Genomic DNA, 21,362 nt, shown 5'->3' on the forward strand with positions numbered 1-21,362 from the left:
GAGTACAGTTCATAACATTTGAAGACAGTGTTTGATAAGTTAATTATTTTTCTCTCATAAGCTGTGGCCCATGTCAGAGATTGTAACACTCTTCCTTGCAAGGTATTTTCTAAATGGCAATCTCAAACATTGCAGTAGATGGGTAGCCTTGAAAGAATTAAACTCCAGGTCTAGGATGATGTCCATTTAAAGAACTTGGACACTTCTGTTGATTATATTCTCTAGTGATTCCCTTACTTAAAATTATGATTATTTGACTAAAATTGTTTGTCCCCCATAAACCAAATTGCCAAAAATTTTTTTGGCTGCCATCCCTTTAAAAAGAGTGGAATGTAGAAACACTTTCAAGGGAATGGTTTTTCTCAAAACCTAAAGCTACACAAACAGTATTTTGAAGCAAAATTAGTAAAGTGAGAAATGTTTTTGTCTGTATTTAATCAGTGTCTGAATGTCTCCACATTGGGACAACCCATTTTTGTTAGCATCTTTTCAGTATGTCATAACCCAAAGCAGATTATTTTCTTACTGTTGGCAGTTGAAAATAAGCATTAATAATGTTTTCAGTGGTGGTGCATAAAACTTCAGGATGGATTCTTAAGGGACATATCCAACAGAGGTAAAAGTTTTAAAAATGGATATATTCCTTGTGAGGACAGAATCATCAGTTTAAACTTTTCAGTTTGTAAGTTTGGATCAAGTTTTGTTGGGTAATCGGATAATGGAGTTCTTTTATTGCAAAATTATATACTATATAATTTTTTGTTACATTGCTACTACAAGTATTATGACATTTTCATTGGTTGAATGAAAACTTCAGGGCTTCTTTTCTGTATATAACAAAGAACTTAAACCTTGTACATATTTTTGTAATTTTCAGTTGTGTAAATTTTGCACAGAAAGTTTTAGATATAAAAGTTTATTTTTATTTTTTTCAATTTAGTTCTGTGCATGCACTAATAAAACTGGTTGTTTAATTTAAAAGGAATATATAAGACTTTACCCATGTTATTTTCTTGGTTTTTATTTCAGAAGTAAAATTTTCTCTTTTGGGGGTACATTTTCCCCCCCGAGATTAAACACTATTATTAATAAGTGCCTAAAAGATGTGAAATAGTTTACATGTATCAACTGTAACAGTAGGTCCCAAATGGGCCATTCCCCAAATAATTTTATTTTAAAGAAAGCCATACATAGATGCTTCAAGCTAATCTTGCTATGCACATTATACATGTACTGTTTTTGTGCATTTTGTCTACTTTCTTAGTGAAGTATTTTTTGTATAAAACCTGTTAAAATTGTGTTTCTTAAATTGAGCCTAAGAATGGAGTTGATTGGAAATATACAGTGTATATTAATAATGTGTATGGTGTTTAAAGAATGGTAAATATTGTTAATTTCATTGTTAACGGATGTTTTCAATTAAATTTAAGTTTGCGTTTATACAATTTTTCCTGCTGTGCTAAAATTGAATGGGAATTTTATTCTATTAGGAAATAACTTAGATTTTAAAGGTTTGTTTTCTAGTGCAAAATAAAGTGTGGGCTTCTCCCCGCGCCCCCCCCCCCCAGCCAAATCACAGGGGAAATTTGAAATTTTGTTTGAGAAGGGCAACATCATAATTTTACTATGGTTGTGCTTATAAGGAAACCAACAGGGAGGTTTATGCCCTTCAGTAAACTAACAGGAATACAATTGAAATGCTCTGTTGTTATGAATAGATCTATTACGATGCATCACCCTCTTTGACCAGAGAAGAGAAAGAGCAATCTTGTCAATGTTTAAAGCACTATAAAAACACATTTCAAATTCCATATGGTCTCACTTATATGTGGAATCTAATGAACAACATTTCCTGAGGAACAAAATAAAAATAGAGGCATGGTTACATGGAACAGACTGATAGTTGTCAGAGGGGAAGGTGTTTGAGGGAATGGTTGACAGAAGGTGAAGGGTTAAATCCCCCACCCCTCCCTGACACACACACACACACACACACACACACACAAGAACAACATATTTATACCACATAGACAACAGTGTGATAGCCAGAGCTGGAAAGGGAGGTAGGTGGTGGTGGGCAAGGGGGGATAAATGAGGATGGGAAGAGACTGCTTTGGGCAAGGTGCCCATAATTCAGTGGGCAGAGTATGCTTTGTTGAGATGTACATTTGAAACCTGTATGGTATTGTGAATCACTGTCACCCCAGTAAAATTTTAAAAATACATCTCAGAACAGCCAAACCAGTAAAAATAAGTAAATAAATAAATCTAGTGTTGAGATACATACTTTTTACTTAAAGTTTTAAAAGCAGTTTAAAAACACTTCATGCTTTAGGTCTAGATAGTCACTTTTTCTGACTTTGTTAACATGGATTATTCTGAAGAAGCAAACCTTTTTAGAGCTACTTTATTGCCAGAGCAGATAATTAAAAAACAAAACCCTCTATTATTTCTTTTCTCTCTGCTGAAACTGAGCTAAAGATGCCTTTACAAAATACGATATTTAGTAGTTTGAGGTACTTATTACAACTAGAAGAGTAAGTTTTATTTTTGCAATCTAACTTCTGAATCAGGAATTTGTTTATCTCCTCCCCCCACCCTCCTATTTATCCATCTCCCTTGAAATATGGGCCTCACTATTTGGCACTAACTTCAAAAAAGTTTTAAATTTTTACAAAAATATATTTTTATATTTTTATTGATTTCAGAGAGGTGGGGAAAGAGAGAAATATCAATGGTGAGAGAGATTCATGGATTGGCTGCCTCCTGCATACCCCACACTGGGGATCAAGCCTGCAACCTGGGCATATGCCATGACTGGAAATTGAACTGTGACCTCCTGGTTCATAGGTCAATGCTCAACCTCTGAGTCACTGGCTGGGCAAAAAAAGTTTAATTTTTAAAGTTTACCATTTAAACATTCAGTAGTATAGAGTCAAATATAATAATTTTTAAGAAAATTATTAGAAGAAGGATTTGTGGTAATTATGTTACTGCAAAGAATTACATGTCAAAATAATATATAGTATAAAATTAAAGTACAAAATATTTTAATATCGCTGTTTGCCCTTTATAATAGAAGTGTCAGAGATGAAAGAAAATTAGTAAAATGTATATGGAAATAATATATAAATTGATTAATAACATGGTATGAAAACAGACATGTAAAAATTATAAAAACTGATCAATAAATTAACAACATGATTTAACAACAAAGACATGATACAAAAACATATGAAAACAAAAACATGATATAACAGCATTGATAAGAATGACTGAAATTGATTAAACAGTATTTGATCTTCAGATTCATTCTATCAATGACACTGGCTTCTTTTGTCTTCAGAGGTATGTTGTACCAACAGTTGGTCTTAAGACATATTCTGTTGTCGATGTCGCTTTCTTTCAGCTTCAGAGGTATATTGTGCCAATAGTTGGTCTTCAGATACATTCTGGTGTCATGAGTAATTGGTGCCAGTGAGAGCTTTCTATATAGCACCCATGTGCGAGTCAATGTTTATTTTTAAACTAGTGGCCTGGTGCACAGATTTGTGCACATTGAAAGGAAATTAACCTTTATCAGATTAACCTTTTAAAAGTTAAAAGATAACTTTAATAATAAATAATACATTTTCTTTATAAATGTTTTTACTTTTCATAACTCAAAAAATGGATAAGATAGAGGCAAAAAAGTAAATGCCTGCAGAGCTGAATTTAAATGTGCAAAAAAGCTCTGGCCGGGAGACCCGTTGCTACGGGAATTAAAAGGCAGTCTTTTAAAGGTTAATTAGAGGAAAGATTTGTTTGGTAATTATGTTACTGCAAAAAGTTACATGTCTAGATAGTATATATAATATAGTATTATAAAATTAAAGCACGTGTGTGATTGGCGCCAGCAAGAGTTTTATATGTATCACGCATATGTGAGTCAATGTTTATCTTTAAATTGCCAGTGCACATCATATGTACCAGCTGGTCAATTAGTCAATGAATAAAATCGTGATGTGGTTTATGTTGAATGTCAACAAAAACAACCAAATTCATGATCAACAATGACAGATCAAAACACGCGTGCAAGTGGCACCAGCAAGAGCTTTATATGTATCGCGCATGCACGAGTCAATGTTTGTATAAATTACCAGTGCGCGTCATACATACCAGCTGGTCGGATGGACGGTCAGTCACTTAGCTTATATATAGAAGTCTGTGGTTTTGTTAAGGGATCAGTGAGGTTTTCCAGTAAGGTGTCAGATAATACATAATGGGGCTTTTGTAGGCTATTTAGTAGGCTATTTAGTCTCTGTCATGACTACTTAACTTTATCATAATGCAGAAGCAGCCATAGATAATACATTAGTAAATGACTATGCCTGTGTTTTAATATTTTTTAAACATAGGCAGTGGGCCAAATTTAGCCCATCAAATAATTGACCAGGCTTTGCTATCTCTCAAAATTTTGCTCTTAAGCTAGGATTTTTATTAAAAACATGTTTGCTATAGTTTCTTGTGATATACATCACCTATATAAAAGTTACAAACTATAAAAACCAAAATGTATGTAAGGTTTCCAATGTTGATGTGTTTGTTTAAAAGTGAAGAACTAAATGTAATGAAAGTTATGACTTGGGTAAAGTAGATAGGTCATTTGTGTGCTGAGGGCAGTGCAACTTAGGGAGGGATAATTTTTTTTGGGGGGAGGAGGGATATTAATTTCTGATTTAAAAAAAATAAAGTGTTCCCTTTTCACCACTGAGAGCTACTTGCTTAACTTGGAATATGTCCCATTTGTGTTAGGGTATTGGCTCTGTTCCTGGACATAGCAATTTTCTAGTATCCTTGTTTTCAGCAAAATCCTTGACTCATTATCGAGCAAAACTTGTTGGATTTTCAGGGCATTATTTGTCTCTGGTTAGGAGTCTGGCATTAGCAGAAAATTTCACTATAATGGAGAGTTGAAATAGCATCAGCTTGATTACTTTGATGTTCATTGATTCAAATATGCTTCCCTTAATAACAGGAAAATTGAGAAATAGTACATGTCTGTTTCAAAGCTGTTCCTGCTCAGGGTGGGGCTCCAATCTGGAGCGGGATGGGGGCTGAGCCAGGGTGGAGCCAGGAGGGCTAAGAGGGTGGGTTTAGCCACGCCCCCAGCGAGGTTCAGCACACTTCCGCTGCAGAGACAGCGCTGCGGCTGTCAGGGGTAGGGGGGAGGGTCTGACCCTGGGGGGCCAGTCAGGCCTGCCTCCACATGGGTCTGGAGTTGTAGGGAGGAGAGGCATGTTTGGCCCCAGCGGACGGGGCCTGGCAGTGGCAGGCCACCGGCCCCAGGTGCCTCAGGGGTGCTGACTGGTTGCCTGCGTGCTGTGGGTGTCCCTGGCAGGGGTAGCGGGGGAGAAATCAGGAGTTGGAGGTGCAGCCTGCAGCTATCCCCAAGGCTGGGTCTTCTCCCCATCCAGTCAGCTTCCCTGTCCCCACAGGGATGTGGGGGCTGGGTTAGGGTGTCTGTGCAGGGGGATTGGAAGAGCTCCTGGTGGCCACTTACCTCTTCCTTCTTTGCAGCCTGTAAAGACTTCTTTGCTCCTGTCAGACACTCTCCTCAGACCCCTGAGAACTGGCTCTCGCCCCCTGCCCCCTGCTGTGCGTGCAGCCTCCTGCTGGTCTGTCAGTATGCAAATTGGTCGTAACTGGGACATCATAATGGACAATTAGCATATTACCTCTCTATATACTCTCTATATATAGATAGGAAAGCCTATACCACCTGCAGAGGAGAGATTTAGAGAAGTATAGAGGGCCACCCTCCAGTGGTGAGGGGTGGGGAAGACTGCTGTCTTGGGTAAGGTGTTTCTCCCAGTTTTGTAGAAGAGTGGATCCTTTGGCAGAGATTGGCTTAATCTCCAAGAAATTCTCATAGCTTCTGCTCCAAGAAATCCACCAACAGTGCTGAATATCAACCAACTGGATTAATATAATCTCATGGCTACACACTTCCACTTAGCTGGGTGGAATAGGCCACTTGGAAGAGTAGAGAGGTGATGGGGCAGAAGAGGTTGTTATGGAGCCAGGATCACTGTAACAAAAGGAACTAGTGAGGATTTACTTAAGTAGAAAATAATCCCTTGTAACCTTGAGGTACACTGATGAACTAGAAAGGTCATACTAGACACTATAAATGAATGCTTTGTTTTACAAAGATAAACCGAGTTTTCCCCTAAATGGTGACTTACCTCTTCTAGTACGTTCTAAATGATTGTACTGCTTTTCTAGAAGGAAGAAAGAGCTTTCCAAACAAAATTTCCAAAACCCATTTGTATCTGATTTCATTGTCAAAATGTATATTAGTTTCCTGGTGTTATCATATTGAAGTACTACAAGTGGGGTGACTAAAAAAAAAAAAAAAAATTATTGTCTTCCAGATTTGGAGACTAGAAATCTGAAATCAAGGTGTCAGCAGGGCCATATTCCTTTCAAATCCTGTAGGTAGGGAAATCCTTGCCTCTTCTTGGCTCCTGGTGTGTACTGGCAATCTTCAGTGCGCCTAAGCTTATAAGTGCATCACTTGAATCCTCTGTCTTCACATGTTGTCTTCCCTGGGTATCTCTTCACTCCATCTTCCCTCTGTGTATGTCTGTGACTGTGTCCAAATCCCCCCTTTTCATAAGGAAACCAATCATATTGGATTAGGGCCCACCTTAATAACCTTCATCTGTAAAGATCCCATAAGGTCACATTCTGAGGTACTGGGGGTTAGGACTTCAACATATCCTTTTGGGGGAACACAGTTCAACTCTTAAATAGTCATCATGACAGTATACGACATTTAAAAATACACTTATAAATGAGGTGGAGTCTGAGTTACTCTAAAATCATTACCTTCTAGGCTTTCAAAATCATTTCAGAGATTGCTGTATTATCCAGTGATCAAATACTTCTTCAAGTTGGTCCGAAGGTTGTGGGTTATTGTTAAGCTGATTAACAAATACTTCTTCATTGTTAGATTTATCTTAGTGTATAATTTCAATGCTATCTAAAGTCAAAGTATATTTCATTTCTGGGATGAGCTACGATCTTGGATAGGGCTGCTCACAGTGGTATATCTTTCATTCTTTAGTGCTCATCAGTTTGCTTTCCTGCCCTTGTTCTGTGGATGTTCCCTAGTTTTGTTTTGTCCTCATCTTACTTTGAACCGCATATCAAGTTTAGGGTCCATATAATAGACATACATATCAAAGGGGGTATAATTATTTTAATAAAGTTAACAACATAATCATGGACAGAAACTTCTAGAAAGGTCATTTGTATATCTCCCACAGTTGGGAGTACTCACAAAAGAGAACCATCACACCCCCCTTATCTGTACTTATAACTAAACATTGTATTTTATCATCTACAAATAAAAATTAAAACTAAGACATAATTGTTGAGCATTGTCAGTAGATGTCCTGGTTACATTAGTGCACCAGTGACCAGTGTACTGGCCTAAATTTCCAGCCGCTTTTGTTTTATCCAAGATTACATTTTTCTTACTTTGAGAATAGAGTATTATTTTCTCACATGATTGAAAATACTTTACACACGTTTCTTTTAAATAAAAACTTTTATTGGGAGAATATTAATAGCACAATAACTCAGCCTCATTAGATATTAACAGTTTATCATGTCAGGCAACAGAACAAGTCCATGTGAGCTTCTTCTAAAGAAATGGATGACCACTCCAATAGCTATCTCCGTCTTCTATTATATTATTGGATGATTCATCATCCAAAATATGAAGCTTGAGGACTTTTTCTTAAAAGGAGAAGTAGAGCAAATATCTGAAGCAATGATGTTGAGCTCCTTTTAAAAAAATTATGAAACTTTAATGGCATATTTCAGTCTTGTGGAATCCTTTGTGTTATTTTGACTGTCAATAAGAACCAGGGGACTATGTTGATGATTCTTGATAATTTCAGCAACACTTCCAAAGTACTAGAGCAAGGAAACATAGATGAATTATAATTGGTATTTATGTTAACTTTGAACTTCACTCCACCATCTCCTAGCATTTCCTCAAGTTAGTCAAAGCTATGCGGTCCCAGCTGACATTTTACAAAAAAAAAAATAAATAAATAAAAATAAATAAATAAGTTTAATTTAACAAAGACTATAATCTTCAAGGTGGTAGACCTTGGCCTTTCTTATATTTAATAATACTAAAAACATATAGTCTAATGCTTCAACTCAGGTTTTTGCATCTCTTCTGATCCTTATCTGGTCACCCACCTTTTGGTACTGTATTTGAATTGAGATCCTAATTCTTGACTTAGGAGCTTTGGACACTGATCTTGATTTCTATAACATTAATTCTAATTGACATTTCAACTTTGATTTTTATGTTTCCTGGACTGAAATACTGAATCAGACTGACCCCACTAAATAACAGGGTAAAAGGACCAAGATGTAGTCTTTACGTCATATCAGTCTTTCCTCCTTTTTGTTCTCTCATAGGATATTACTGCCCCAATATAGTATTTTATTAACTTATAATGTGTGTGCAAGCCTTAGATCAAGTACTTTTGTATCCTTTCTCCTCATCTCTAATATAGTATGATGCCATTGAGTTCAATACATAGTTAGAGAGTTGTATTAAAAGAGAAATTACTGACCTCTTCACCATTTTTTTTTCTGCCCAAAGCATACTGTTTTGTTGCTTCAATAAATCGCACAGGGATATTGTATACTCGCTTATTAAAAAATACAACTAATGTATATGGCTGTTTGGAATCATGACCAGAGCTTTTCCGAATGAGAAATGATCCATCCTGTTTATTAAATGAAAAGCATAATTATGGTTAGTATTACTTATAGTTCCACAAGTTAGAAATAAGATTATGAAAAATAGCTATGTCATATTCAAAATACAAGTATTTAGTTATAAGTTTTTCTATTGTTGATAAGTTTATTTTATTATTTTCCAAGAAAACACTTCAGTAAACTACATACTTATACAAAATATAAACTTATATTTTATACTTATATATATTTAATGCACTTTTTGATGCTCTAAATAAAGATATTATGTTTTAGAATTTAGAAATTTGTGAAGGGACATAATAAGATCAAACCTAGAGGGCACTCTTGAACTAGGAACCATGTCCACAAGTTTTCTGTGAATAAAAAAATGTTACCAAACAAATTTTACTCAAAAGTGCTTGTAATAAGAAAGTAGAAATTGGGGGTAAAAATATCTCAGCTGATGAAAATTCTCTCCTCCAAAACTTAGATTGAAGCAGATAAAAACTGAATTCCAAATTGAAATTCAAATTCCAAATTGAAATATTTTATAAAATATTCTAGAGTCATAAATTCAAAAATTATGAACAAAAGGACAAAAACCAGGAAGAAAATGCAGCAACAGTTGAACAAATTCTGCAAAGAAAATAAAGAGAGCTGGCTGGTGTGGCTCAGTGGTTGAACATCGACACATGAACCAGAAGGTCACAGTTTGATTCTGGGTTAGGGCATTGTGCCCAGGTTGTGGGCTCAATCACCAGTAGGTGTGCAGGAGGCAGCCAATCAATAATTCTCTCTCATAATTGGTATTTCTATCTCTTCCTCTCCTTCCTCTCTCTGAAATAAAAAATATATATATATATTTTTAAAAAGACTAAAAAAAAAAAAAAAAAAAAAAAAGACAAACCTGTCTCAGAAATGAAGAAACAATTACAAGATGCCGAAGGGAACCACCCAAGACAGAGGGGTGGGAGTGAGGGGAGATTAAGAAAAAGGAAGTACAACAACAGGGTCAGAGTGGTTGGAATGGAAGAGAAAAAAAAGGTCCAAAATGCATGTTATTTGATTCCTTGAAGAAGAAAAACAAAACAATGAACCAGAACTATTCTTTGAGACTATAATTTAAGAAAACATATTGGAAATAAGAGAAAACTTAAATCTATTTATTGAAAGGCTTCCCTAAACCTGAAAAAAAATTGACCTGGAAAGCAACTCAGAGACATATTCTGGTAAAACTATTAAACTTTAAAAACAAAATATCTACAGAGTTTTAGACTAAAATATCAAATTACATATATGGACAAGAAAATAACATTAGCCTCAGGTAGAACAAGGCAATCCAGTGGAGCAACACTTAAGCCAAGGTTTTTATATCCAGCCAAGATTTCCTCCAGGTATCAGGCTATGAAAAAACAGTTTTGAATGTTCAAGAATTAAGGGAATAATGTAAACACTGTCCTTCCTGAGACTATAGTACAAGGTGAACTTCATCAAACAAAAAGAGATAACTGGGAGAGCCAGCAAAGGGAATGATGGAAAGCATTTAATATATTTAATTGTAGAGTTAGGACTAAAACAAAGGTGGCAAAACAGTATGTAAATATTACATATCTTGACAAGGGGTGCAAGTGGAAATAAAAAACAGCAGAGGAAAAGAGAAAGAAAGCGATATTGGCACTTTAATCTTGGATTGTTCAAATGGTCCCTAGTGTTCCTACATGATTGGATTTGGATGCTCCCAAAATCTCTTTCCAAGTAGTTGGTGCCACCTTGACCTCAGCCTTTTATCCCATGCCCTGGTCCAAAGTAGCCTGTTCCTTTGTACTCCTGGATGGATCTCATGTAGCACCAAGCCTTTTAGAGATCTCCCCTGGAGCATTCTTCTCTCTCACTGTAGGGAGAGCAGAGGAACCTATGGATCCTCGTGGCAATGAAAGGACAAGTAGAGATGGAGGAACACAGAGGGAGATGCTTGAAAGAGAGGAGGGAATGGCCGGTCCTTCTGAGTAAGTAAAGGAAAAAGATCCGTGCATCCATAATTATTGCAGTTTTTTCATTAGCACTTTATTAGGATGACAAGTGTGCCTCTGACAGGCTGAGGGCAAGATAGAAGATTCTGAGCAGCCAAACCTTGTTTGATCTGTATAATGCCTCTTCAGCAGACTTTCGATCACAGGCACCAGCATACCATGGCTTACAGAGCATGTCAGCTTCCTGCGAAATAGAGGGGATTGCTAAGCAAGAGATGGTCCTTCAAAGACACCATACCTTCTGTGCATGCATGACAAAGTCACATTTTGCCTAACTACATGTGAACCAGTATTTGTCATGAGTTTATGCTTTCTTTGATCAATCTCAGAGTTATATATTATAGTTGACTTCCCCCTCCCCCCCCCCCAATTTGGCCTTAGATGCTGACCTTAGAAATTGAACCTAAGAACTAAATCCTGCTAGATTCCCGAACCATTCATTCCTTTCTCCTAAATAAGTTATAATCTCCCTTTCCATTGTGATCTCACTACTTTTGCTTTGAGGAGTGCTTAACAATTTCAAAGTGTTTTCACAAATGTTATTTGATTTGATTTTTGTAACTACTTTGAAGGCAAGGAGGATAAATGCTGTCATCCCTATTTTACATTTGAGAAAGCTTAGAGAGACTTGCCCAAGGACACAGAGGTTCCCTTACTGTGCTGCTTCAGTGTTTTAATAACATATACCTCCACAGATCTTTCTGAGAAAATTACATAGTTTCAATAGAAACTAGGAGGAACAATAGAAAACAACACATTTCTGGTTTTGAAGAACCACAGGTTGTTATTTAGGGTATCTAGAATACAAAATGGAACAAATGGAGCAAGGTCTTAATACCTGAGGGGAAAGTATTCTGTACCCCAAATACTCAAGCTACACTCCAAACCCTCCTTCTAAGAAGACATGCCCTTTCTGCAGTTCACTGGTAACAATAAGAGTTCATTTCATACCTGTTCCGACACACTGGAATTCGATGAAAAGCTGGGTAACGGGCCATCCACAGTTGGGCTACCCGCTTCTGGAAACCCTAAAAGGGGTTTGGAAAAATCAATGGATCTCTGTTATTTCTTGAGCAGTTACTATGCCCATACTTCAACACCATGGTAATTGCTGCAGGGTACACGCACACTGAAGTCACACCCACCCACCAAATCCTTAAGAGCAAGGGTTCTCAAAGCATAGCCTGAGGCTGCAGGGAACCTCTAAGGTCCTTTCAGGGGGGTTTCCATGTCTTTTTCACATACAAAGCTCTGGGAAGCCCAGTTTTCTTCCTGTACTTCAACCAGAAAAACGTAGTGCAACAGACTGAACGTAGAGGCAGATAGGAGAGTCCAGTTGTCTCTATTATTCCAGACGTTAGAGAGAACTTAAAAAATGTAAAACAATGCCACTCTTTCCATGAATGGTTTTTGTTTGGAAGATACAGTTACTTTTCATAAAAGTATGTTATTTATGTTAACATGCAATGAGTTTACTAGATTACTAAGTGTGTTTTAAATGCCTTTTAACGAATATATTCAGTATCAACAGAAAGAGATAAACCAACGTTTTTGGGGCCTGATTTTAAGAGCGTTAAATGGTACCAAGGCCAAAATGTTTGAGAATTGCTGCCTTAGGCATAAATTCAGTCTAGGAGTGAAGACACACGAAATAGAGAAAATTCTTAGCTGGTGTTCATTCATTTGTTCATTCATTCATTCATTCATTCATTCATTCATTCATGATTATGGGTATGATCAAGGCATTGGGATTACTAGTATACAAGTCCACAAAACAGCAAGATGCCCTGCCCTCCTGGAGCTTACTCATAAATGTTATGGAGAAAAATCAGCAGGGAAGGGGGTCGGAGATAGCCTCTGACAAATAGTACGTGTAAATACGCTGGTCAGGGAAGGAAGGCCTCACTGAGGTGACACTTGGGTGAGATCTGCAAATGGAGAGGGAGGGGGCATGTGCCATCCCAGGATAGAATGTTTCAGGCAGAAGGCGCAGCAGCAAACGCAAGGCCTGGAGTGTGTGAGAGAAAGACAGGGAGCCCTGTGCCCAGAAGGAGCCCCGAGTGCAGTGAGGAAAGGAGAGAGCAGTAAGGGGTAAGGTCAGGCAGGAGGTGACCAAGGAACCAGGCTGGTAGGACTTGGTGGACCCCTTGACATGACTCGAGCTTTCACAAGCATGGTATGGGAAGCATCTGAAGGTTTTTGAACAGAGCAGTCATGTGACCTGCGCGTCTTTTTAACAAGATCACACTGGCTGCGGGGCTGGACATAGAAGAGGGCACGAGCAGAGGGAGGAAGCCAGCTCAGTGTTCTGCAAGCCCAGCGGGAGATGAGGGTGGCCTGGGACAAATGGGGAAGAGAGTAATGGAAGCAATGAGAGTTGGATTCCAGATTTAATTGGAAGAAATAGCTGGAACGTGTTTGAAAAAAGCAGGTGAGGGGGTCAGGGTGACCAGAGAAACCAGAGTTGTCCTTAATTAAAAGGCAAAGTCTGCAGGAGAACAGGTTTAGCTACACTGTGTGCTTCCGATCAAAGTGTCCAAATGTTCACAGGAGACAGCAGGGTGCCCAGAGTAACAGGAGGGAGCAGGAAGGGCTTGGCGGGCCCAGCAAGGTTGGGTCTGAAGGAAGGACCGGCTCCAAGGATGTGGGGAGAAGCCAAGGACAGTGGCACTCCCAAGACACACACGTACAAGGTGTTTGGTGGTTCCTGCAGTTTGGGCATTGGGAGTTCCTGGCTGACATTTTCAGAACCATAAATATGTGCCGGTCCTGTTCTGTCCTCCACCTTGTCCTCACATCAGCCCTTGGTGGGAGGAGCTCTCAGACCCTTTTTGCAGAGGAGGCCTTCCCTGACTGCCCGTCTAAAACAGAGGTTCTCACTGCCCTCATTACGCTCTTCCTCGTGCTCTGCTCCCTTGCGATGCTTTTCTTTCCAGTACGTTAGCATTTACTTGACGTTATATGATTTATCTGGTTGTTTATTTTTTCCTGTCTGTCGTCTCCAGTAGAATAGAAGCTTCATAAAGGGCAGGGACTCCTCTTTATTCGCTGCTGTTATTCCCTGTGTCCAGAACAGCGCTTGGCATCTGGCAGATGGCCAGTAAATACTAGTATTTACCAAGTGAGAAAATGACTTTGGGTTGGAAAAAATAAAAGGTATCATAAAGCTTTACACAGTGAAACATAGAATTTCTACAGCCCAACCATTTTCACTTTGTGTTCAGAATTTTTAAAACATTATGTTTAGTATACGTTTCATATAAGATGAATACAAAATTGGGTTACCACCTAAAGATCTGATTTCTATTCAGTATAAACGCACAAAAGTTTTTGGTATATAACAATTATTTTCTGTATTTAAATTGGTTGAATCTTGATTATTTTGGAATATTTTCCAAATTATTCATGTAAGGTAGAATTTGTTTGTTTGTTTCCTTCATTAAATAGTAATGTTCTGTAGGCCTAACTTACCCGATTCATGTATTTTTGTAATGTTTGCCTGAAAAATTATCCAGATATTTCCAAATCTTTTCAGGGTACCTTTTGCAGATCAATTTTGTGATCATTAAAATGTATTTTAGATTTAATTTAAATAGCTATTATTTATTGAGGACCTTCCATGTACCAAGCACTATACCAGGTACTTTCTAAAAATTGTTTTAATTAATCTTCTTTTGATTCTTCTAAAAACGAAAAAGTAAAAATTATCTCAAATCTACTTTTCACAACACAACTCTTTGAAAAACATTCTTGGCCCCATTTCACAAATGAAACAGGCTAAAGGGGATACCAGGATACTAAGACCCTCCCGTTGGAGGTGGCAATGTTGTGTTAGAACCCAGGTGACTCAGACAGGAAGATCCACTACCCGATATTACCCTTCATTACTCCATAGTACTTACTGGGCAGAGGGATGGGTTTCTGGTGCACTTGTCTGAAAGGAAGAATTGAAAAATTAATGGAAGGGCAAAGCACAAGATGAATTAAGTTTGACTTTCTGTTTACAGTGAAGTCTCTCTGAACACTCCCGCCACCAAGGAATCAACAGGAATCGCCAGGGAACCTGATCTAAAGGTAGGAGAGGCACCAAAACCTTCACGATAAGAACAATTGTTCCCTTTACTTTTGAAAAAGGAGGAGCCTTGACTGAGGCGCTATATTTTAGTTAATTAACTTGTTGTGGGGTCGAACCCTGGGTTCAAAATAAGACCACTGGAGGCTGATAATTTATTAACAAAAAAGCAAACAAGAATTTATTGACCTGGCCAGGGCAGCCGCAAGAGTACCACACGCAGGCAGACCCTACATGACTGTGCGGCTTTAGGGGCAGGTAGTTCTTTTTAAAGATTCTGAGAAGGAAAACCACCATTCTAAAAACAAACTGTTGTTTGGAATTTTCTGCTGTTCTTCCTAGATGAAAGGTTGTTTTCTAGTTTGCTTTAGCCCATTTGAAGAATGATGAAGATAAACGTAGCTGTCTGACCTTGTAGGCCAGAGACCAGATATGCCCACAGTCTCAATACCGTGCCAGGTGCATTTTTTTTTTAATTGGATAGAACAGCATTGTTTTCGAGGCCAGCATCGAGATAACCACTAAGTGCACATAGGGCTGGCTCTTTAATGAAAAAGAAAGTTCTGCCTGTAACCTTGCCCAGAACTTGAACCCATCCTCCCTAAGCCCATTGCGCGATGAACAAAGCAAGTAAGTGAAGGTTGAAGTCAGAATAGTAGGGTTAAAATTCAAACAGTAGTTTTTACCCAAGTATGATTGCTACCATATTTCAAACTAAGGCGTTATATTTTAGTTAATTCCACTAGTTAACCTGCATATTAGGTCTCTGAGATTCTAAGCAGTTCTTTTAACGTTGTTACCTACTTAAAAGCTGAACACCCTTTAAAACTTAATTGCAAAGCAATGGCATGTCAGATCTTTGCCGAGCACCACAGCATGTGCCACCGTGTGGCTTAACAATGTAGGCATCAATGCCCGCAGCAACAAGCGGAGACTCATTTTTAAAGGGAAGGATTCTCACTTCTGGGCAGGAGGAAGCACCGGTGACTGCATAGCTTCTTGCCTGTGACTAGACCCTCGGTGGCGTTCAGCAGGTATAGGTTTTTCTGCATCAAGAAAATGCTCATATTAGAATGAGAGGGAAATGTCCGTCCCCATGCCCAAACCGAGCAATATCAACCGAGGAGCCCTGGGTTTGGTCAGGTGTCTTCCTGTGAACTATTTTCACCAGGGTGCTCTCTGCTTGTGCACCTGTCAGTCTGATGATGTGTTTGTGCTATTAGACCAGGACTCCCAATCCCCAGTGTTACAGGCATACCCTGCTGCCTGTTTTTATCTCTTAGCAAGGAACATGGGGGCTGACCCCATGGGATTTGGACCTTTAAGTGTGTGAGTTCAGGCAGGAGACAGAGGTGAGCAAAACAGAAGGTAGGTTTTAGCTACCTGCCTCCTGCTTTCTATGTGGCCCACACACAGGTGTTACCACACCCTGGGTGTGTCTTCATTAGGCATAAGATGCAACTGTAAGGAATTTCTTAATGATAAGTGGTAAGATATGACACTTAAAAAAACAATCTCCTCTTTTTTTGAAAAATTAATTCAGCAAATTCAAGGTTTTCTCTAAAGCAACATTCACCTCTGTTACATTTCACCTTGCTTTCCTGAGGGGGAGAGGAAGAGGAGGAGTTATAACTAGCACACAGGGGAACGGGCATGACCCGAAATGTAAGAAATTTACGTTGAAGCCCATCGTGCACTTGCAGCTGAGCCATTAATAGGTGTGATTTTAGATTATTTAATGATTTATCCTCCCTCGAGTTTGGTCTAGGGTGTGTTAAAATCTGGGTATGACCATGATATTTCTCCTGCATGGGAGAAAGGTTGAGAAGTATTGCTCTCCTGTGATAGGAATAAAAGCAGTAAGATGCTAAGCAGTTCTGGATTTTGTGCGGAGCACTGAAATTCAGAATGCTTGGGCCTCTGAAGGTCGCGCTTCAGGTTTGTGGCAGGTTAGGCTGAGCTGCCATGGAGATGTTTTGTTCACAGCCTAACAAGCTGGTAGTTTCAGAAGGAGACACAATGGACACATCAGGTCCCCACAGCCTTTGGCCACACCTGCTTGGCCCTGCTGTCCTGGAGGCTGCTCCCCATTTGGGGTTTGGATGGCCATTGCCGTGGTCTTGAAATAAGTCACCAAGGAGATGGCATGCCAACCTTCTGCACCGGGAACGCTTTGGGAATGAGGACATCTGAGCCGCATGGAACAAGCCCTGAGCCCTGGCTGAGGACAGCGAGAAATGGAAGGACCGCAAGGCAAAGGCATCAACGGAGAGGCAGACGAAAGCAAAACGTCAGGAAGAGAGTGATCTCGGAAATAGCTCTTGGGGGAGAAAAGATGTGTGAGCCAATGTAAAAGCCTATTGCAGAAATTAATGATTAGAACAATTAAACAGACGGGGGAGTTGTAACGGACATTCAGAAAATGTCCACCGTCCATCGTCAGAGAAACCAGAACACATTGTGTAGATCTGCCCATATTAACTCGGGAAATGGTGAGAAGAGCACTCCCTAAGCTTTTAACATTATATCTTCAAATGTGGAAGCAGATGGGTGCAGAAATTGAACTCTTATATAGTATTTTAAATGTTGAGATTATGGATAATTCTTACTTCTTTCTGTTTTTTTCCCCCTAGGATTTTTCAAATACAGTTTTTTTGAGTGGTAATAATGTTCTAATAAAAAGTAAATGTAAGGTTCGAGGGATATGATAGAACAACAAAAGGAAAGCATTTGAAGATGTATTAAGACAGGCATTTGAATTCTGAAAACATTATCTTGAAAACTTAGCAAAAGGACTGATACACATCAACAAGTTTATAAAAGTTTCATTCCTTAACCAAACAATTAGTCTAAGTCTTAGACTCTAAGACACATGAGTGGCCCTGGATTAGTCTTCACACCAGTGGAAGGCCATGGCCGTTTCATAGCTGTCAGCAAGCAGACAGGTCTGAGGTGTGTAGACGGTAAGCCACCCCACAGCAGCTTCCCAGGCAAGCTCAGGTCCTGACCACTGCCGCTCACTGCTCATTGCAATGGGAGGGCTACTTCGTTTAGAAAATTGAGTTGCATGTTTACAATTACCTTACAAATAATGACAGAATTTAGGAAGACATTTATATAGAAATCCTTAATTGAAAAGAGTTTTAGGGCCACACTCCTTTAAAATAAGATAGATTTACCTTCACACACACTGGAGGCATTCTGTTGAGAGGCAAGTGGAGTCTATTAAAAAAAAAAAAGAGCAAAGATATTCAATTTTATGTGGAAATAAAAGTCAAAGCAATAATATTGTTGAAGTATTTGAGGAGAACATTTCTCTGATGCAAAGCCATTCTTTCAGTCATAAGAGCAACAATTAGACACGCACAGTCTCCACTCTAACCGTTGCATGAAGTGACAATGCACTGGGGTGTCTCATGGGAGGAGCATGTGGTCCTGGTGTTGGGCCTTCCCTGGGGTTGAGGGACAGCAGGACCCCCAGCAGCTGCCAGGCAGTGGCGCTCCTGCTCCTGCAGTGGGAACCCAGCATAGGGCTTCTGTCTCAGGACCCACTGTCTCAGGGTTTGGTGGCTGATTATAATGTCAGGCTGCTACCGAGTAGATACCAGGTCAAGGCGGGCTTCGTTGAGTAGCGGACTGCTGCAGGTTCCCTTCGTTCTGGCCAGAATTTGAGTTGAGTCAGGCCTATGTGTGCCTGCTATGCAATTGTCAGGACCCAGCCGGAGGGTTGGGAACAGACACAGGGGAACCCTGAGGGGAAGACAGATGTCAGGGGAGGCCGACCGTGGTGGCTGATCTGCCAGAGCTATTCAGTCAAAGCTGCGGGGGTCAAATGAGGATGAACTCCCAGGCCGCACCTTCCCAGGCTCCCTGAGGTTCCGAGTTTTCCCAGGCCTGCCCAGACAACACCTTTAGGGCTAAGTTCTCCCCTTTGCTGGGAGCTTTGTCAGCTTTAAACGACTGGATAAGAATAAATACTGGTCCAAAACTGGTTTGGCTCAGTGGATAGAGCATCAGCCTGCAGACTGAAAGGTCCCGGGTTCGATTCTGGTCAAGGGCATGTACATTGGTTGTGGGCACATACCCAGTAGGAGGTGTGCAAGAGGCAACTGATCTCTCATTGATGTTTCTAACCCTCTATCCCTCTCCTTTCCTCTCTGTAAAAAATAAATATATATATAAAAAGAATAAATACTGGGGAACAGGAAGTGTGTGTAACTGTGACAGTAACTTACCGTCTTCAGTGGTGCAGCAGGCTTTTTCCTGGGGGATTAAAAAAGAAAGATTGGCTTTGTTGCAATGTGAAAAGATAAAGTAGAACTGCCTGCTTATCATTTTCTTCGCAAATTTAAATTAGAGCAATGAAGGTGGTAGGAGTGGGGCGGGGGGGGGGGGCGGGGAGCTCTCCTGGAAAGGAGGAGAGGGAGAAAACAGGATTCAGTTGTGCCCGCCTCTCCTCCCCCCTCCTCCCCCCATCTCACTTAGGGTCCCCTGGCAGATGGCAGAGGGATAATTGGGGATAAACAGGAACACCAGCAGCCAGGGAGCCGGCATCACTGAGCTCCTGATCCAGTTCTATTGCTAATTACGCTGTGACTCAGGCCTCTCTGTGGGCTGCGAGGCCGGTTGGAGATTTCGTTCCCTCATCTGTAAAGTGAGGCCCAGGCTCGGTGTTTTCAATGTGCACACACAGCCCTCCCCTCCGCCCGCAGGACCCCAGGCTGCTGCTTGGGGGTGGAGACTGGAGATACGAGGGTGGCCATGCAGGTGAGGTTGCAGCTGGCACCTACACATGCCAGCTTCCGCCTGCTTCTAGGTGACTGTATTTTTTTAAAATATATTTTTATTTATTTTTTTACAGAGAGGAAGGGAGAGGGATAGAGAGTTAGAAACATCGATGAAGGTGACCGTTCTTTATTAAACTTCTGCCCAGGGTTTCATTCCAGACAGAGAAATCCAAGACCAACCCAAGTTGGATCATCCTTGTGATCTGGGGTCCTGCAGGTGTGCTCTTCCGGACGGAAACAGCGGGAAAGCCCCCTGCACCCCGAGCCCCTGTGTGGGCCCATCCACTCCCATCTCACGGAGCTGCGTGTCTGCGGCAGGTACTCACCCGGCCCTGGGCAGTGGGGACGGCACAGCCGGTAACGAAGACGCCTTAGTGTCCCAGGCCCCGCTGCTTCGACCTGCACAACATGTACACAGGTCAGTCTCCAGTCCTGAATCCGGGGCTGATGGTCACAGGGAGGCTGGGCTTAGGGCAGCCTCAGAGGTGCACATATTTATTATTTTCAGTAAGGCACGTTTAGTAATCACATTGAAGCTACTGGGGAAAACCTTTTAGGCCAAGGTGATGAAACATTTTAATAAATATCCACTTATTGGCTCAGAACTAGGATGTGAATTTGGGACTTCATCATAGACACAGAGAACAGACCGATGGCTGCCAAAGGGAAGGGGTTTGGGGAAATGGGTGGGAAGAGTGAAGGGATTGGAAAGTGACAAAATAGACACGGGGATGTAAAGTACAGCCTAAAGAATGTAGTGAATAATATTAACATTTCTAAGTCACTTCTCTTTCCCGCCAGGGGACAAACCCAGAGTCCCTGGCTCTGTGGGCTCAGAGAGAGTCCTATGGGAGGGAGCCAGGAGCTCACACTTGCAATTACGTGCACACCAGAGGTGCCTAGAGATGAGGCACAGACCTGTCACTCCTGGTACACACCTGTGGATATTCATAATCACACAAACACCGACCCCTACACCTAACTTCACTTTCATCTGACTTCCCAGGGCTTTTGCTCATTGCACAAACAGACAAATCGAGACAAGTTAAGCTGCTGTCCTGATCTAATTTCTGAGGGTACAGAAGGGACCCAAAGGGCCTTGTCCACTGCACCCCAATTTCCCCTGCCCAATCCTGAGGTTAGAAGGCAGACAATCACCACGAGGGAAGAAGATGAGACAGGCAGCACTTCACCACCGGGACAGAGAGCAGGCCTGGAGGCAGAGAGGACAGACAGAAGCTAAGCCAGCTCCCCTCAGCATATCCCAGGCCTCCTCTTAGGCCCATGCTCGCCTGCCTGCACATTATTGCTCAGTGAGACAAAGCCTATTTATTGAATTAAATTGAACTGGAAAAATATTTTATTAGGAACATACATTTATAAGTACACAATTCCTATTAGACTTAAATGTAGGTTAGACCTGCTCTCAGTCTATGTTATTTTGGGTTGCGAGATAAAGCGCACATAAGTAAACACTGAAGTGATCATCAGTTACCAAGAACTTCCTGGTGTGCAGGAAGCATGCGGAGGCTCTATGTTAGGGGCTGGGGAAAAGGGAAGAAGTAAAGCTGGTCCGCTGCCCTCTCAGAATTTCCAACAGGAGAAAATGTGTACCTCATGCCACCTCCTCTGGTAGGACCACCTGTTCTAAACACAGAAAAGAAAAGGCCTCACAAAGCATTAAAAATAGAGATTGTTATG

At 40.4% G+C, this 21,362-nt stretch overlaps 2 protein-coding genes across 4 annotated transcripts in view; one reads left to right on the forward strand and one right to left on the reverse strand.

Moving 5' to 3' along the window:
- ZNF518A (zinc finger protein 518A) overlaps positions 1–21,362 on the forward strand; it is a 60,394-nt gene that overhangs the window by 35,104 nt on the left and 3,928 nt on the right. Inside the window, exons 1-4 of one of the 3 annotated variants that reach the window (XM_084903508.1) lie at positions 9,692–10,778; positions 14,810–14,876; positions 19,587–19,690; positions 19,808–19,979. In XM_084903508.1, the coding sequence (XP_084759634.1) occupies positions 10,564–10,778; positions 14,810–14,876; positions 19,587–19,690; positions 19,808–19,979 (558 nt within the window). In that variant the 5' untranslated portion in view covers positions 9,692–10,563. Of the gene's footprint in view, positions 1–9,691; positions 10,779–14,809; positions 15,801–19,586; positions 19,691–19,807; positions 19,982–21,362 lie in introns of those variants that run through there. The other 2 variants (XR_014796752.1, XR_014796753.1) reach the window with 2 other exon arrangements.
- The window catches only part of BLNK (B cell linker), a 57,231-nt gene continuing 42,357 nt past the window's right edge, over positions 6,489–21,362 (reverse strand). The window contains exons 9-18 of the mRNA XM_084903534.1: positions 19,988–20,060; positions 19,110–19,137; positions 18,054–18,096; positions 15,836–15,920; positions 14,705–14,736; positions 11,754–11,830; positions 10,903–10,986; positions 8,646–8,801; positions 6,984–7,968; positions 6,489–6,928 (exon numbers count right to left, since the gene is read on the reverse strand). Coding sequence (XP_084759660.1) covers positions 7,849–7,968; positions 8,646–8,801; positions 10,903–10,986; positions 11,754–11,830; positions 14,705–14,736; positions 15,836–15,920; positions 18,054–18,096; positions 19,110–19,137; positions 19,988–20,060 — 698 coding nt within the window. The 3' untranslated portion in view covers positions 6,489–6,928; positions 6,984–7,848. The remainder of the gene's footprint in view (positions 6,929–6,983; positions 7,969–8,645; positions 8,802–10,902; positions 10,987–11,753; positions 11,831–14,704; positions 14,737–15,835; positions 15,921–18,053; positions 18,097–19,109; positions 19,138–19,987; positions 20,061–21,362) is intronic.

The sequence above is a fragment of the Pipistrellus hanaki genome (genome assembly GCF_964339955.1).
Source record: "Pipistrellus hanaki genome assembly, chromosome: 14".
Taxonomy (NCBI): Eukaryota; Metazoa; Chordata; class Mammalia; order Chiroptera; family Vespertilionidae; genus Pipistrellus; species Pipistrellus hanaki.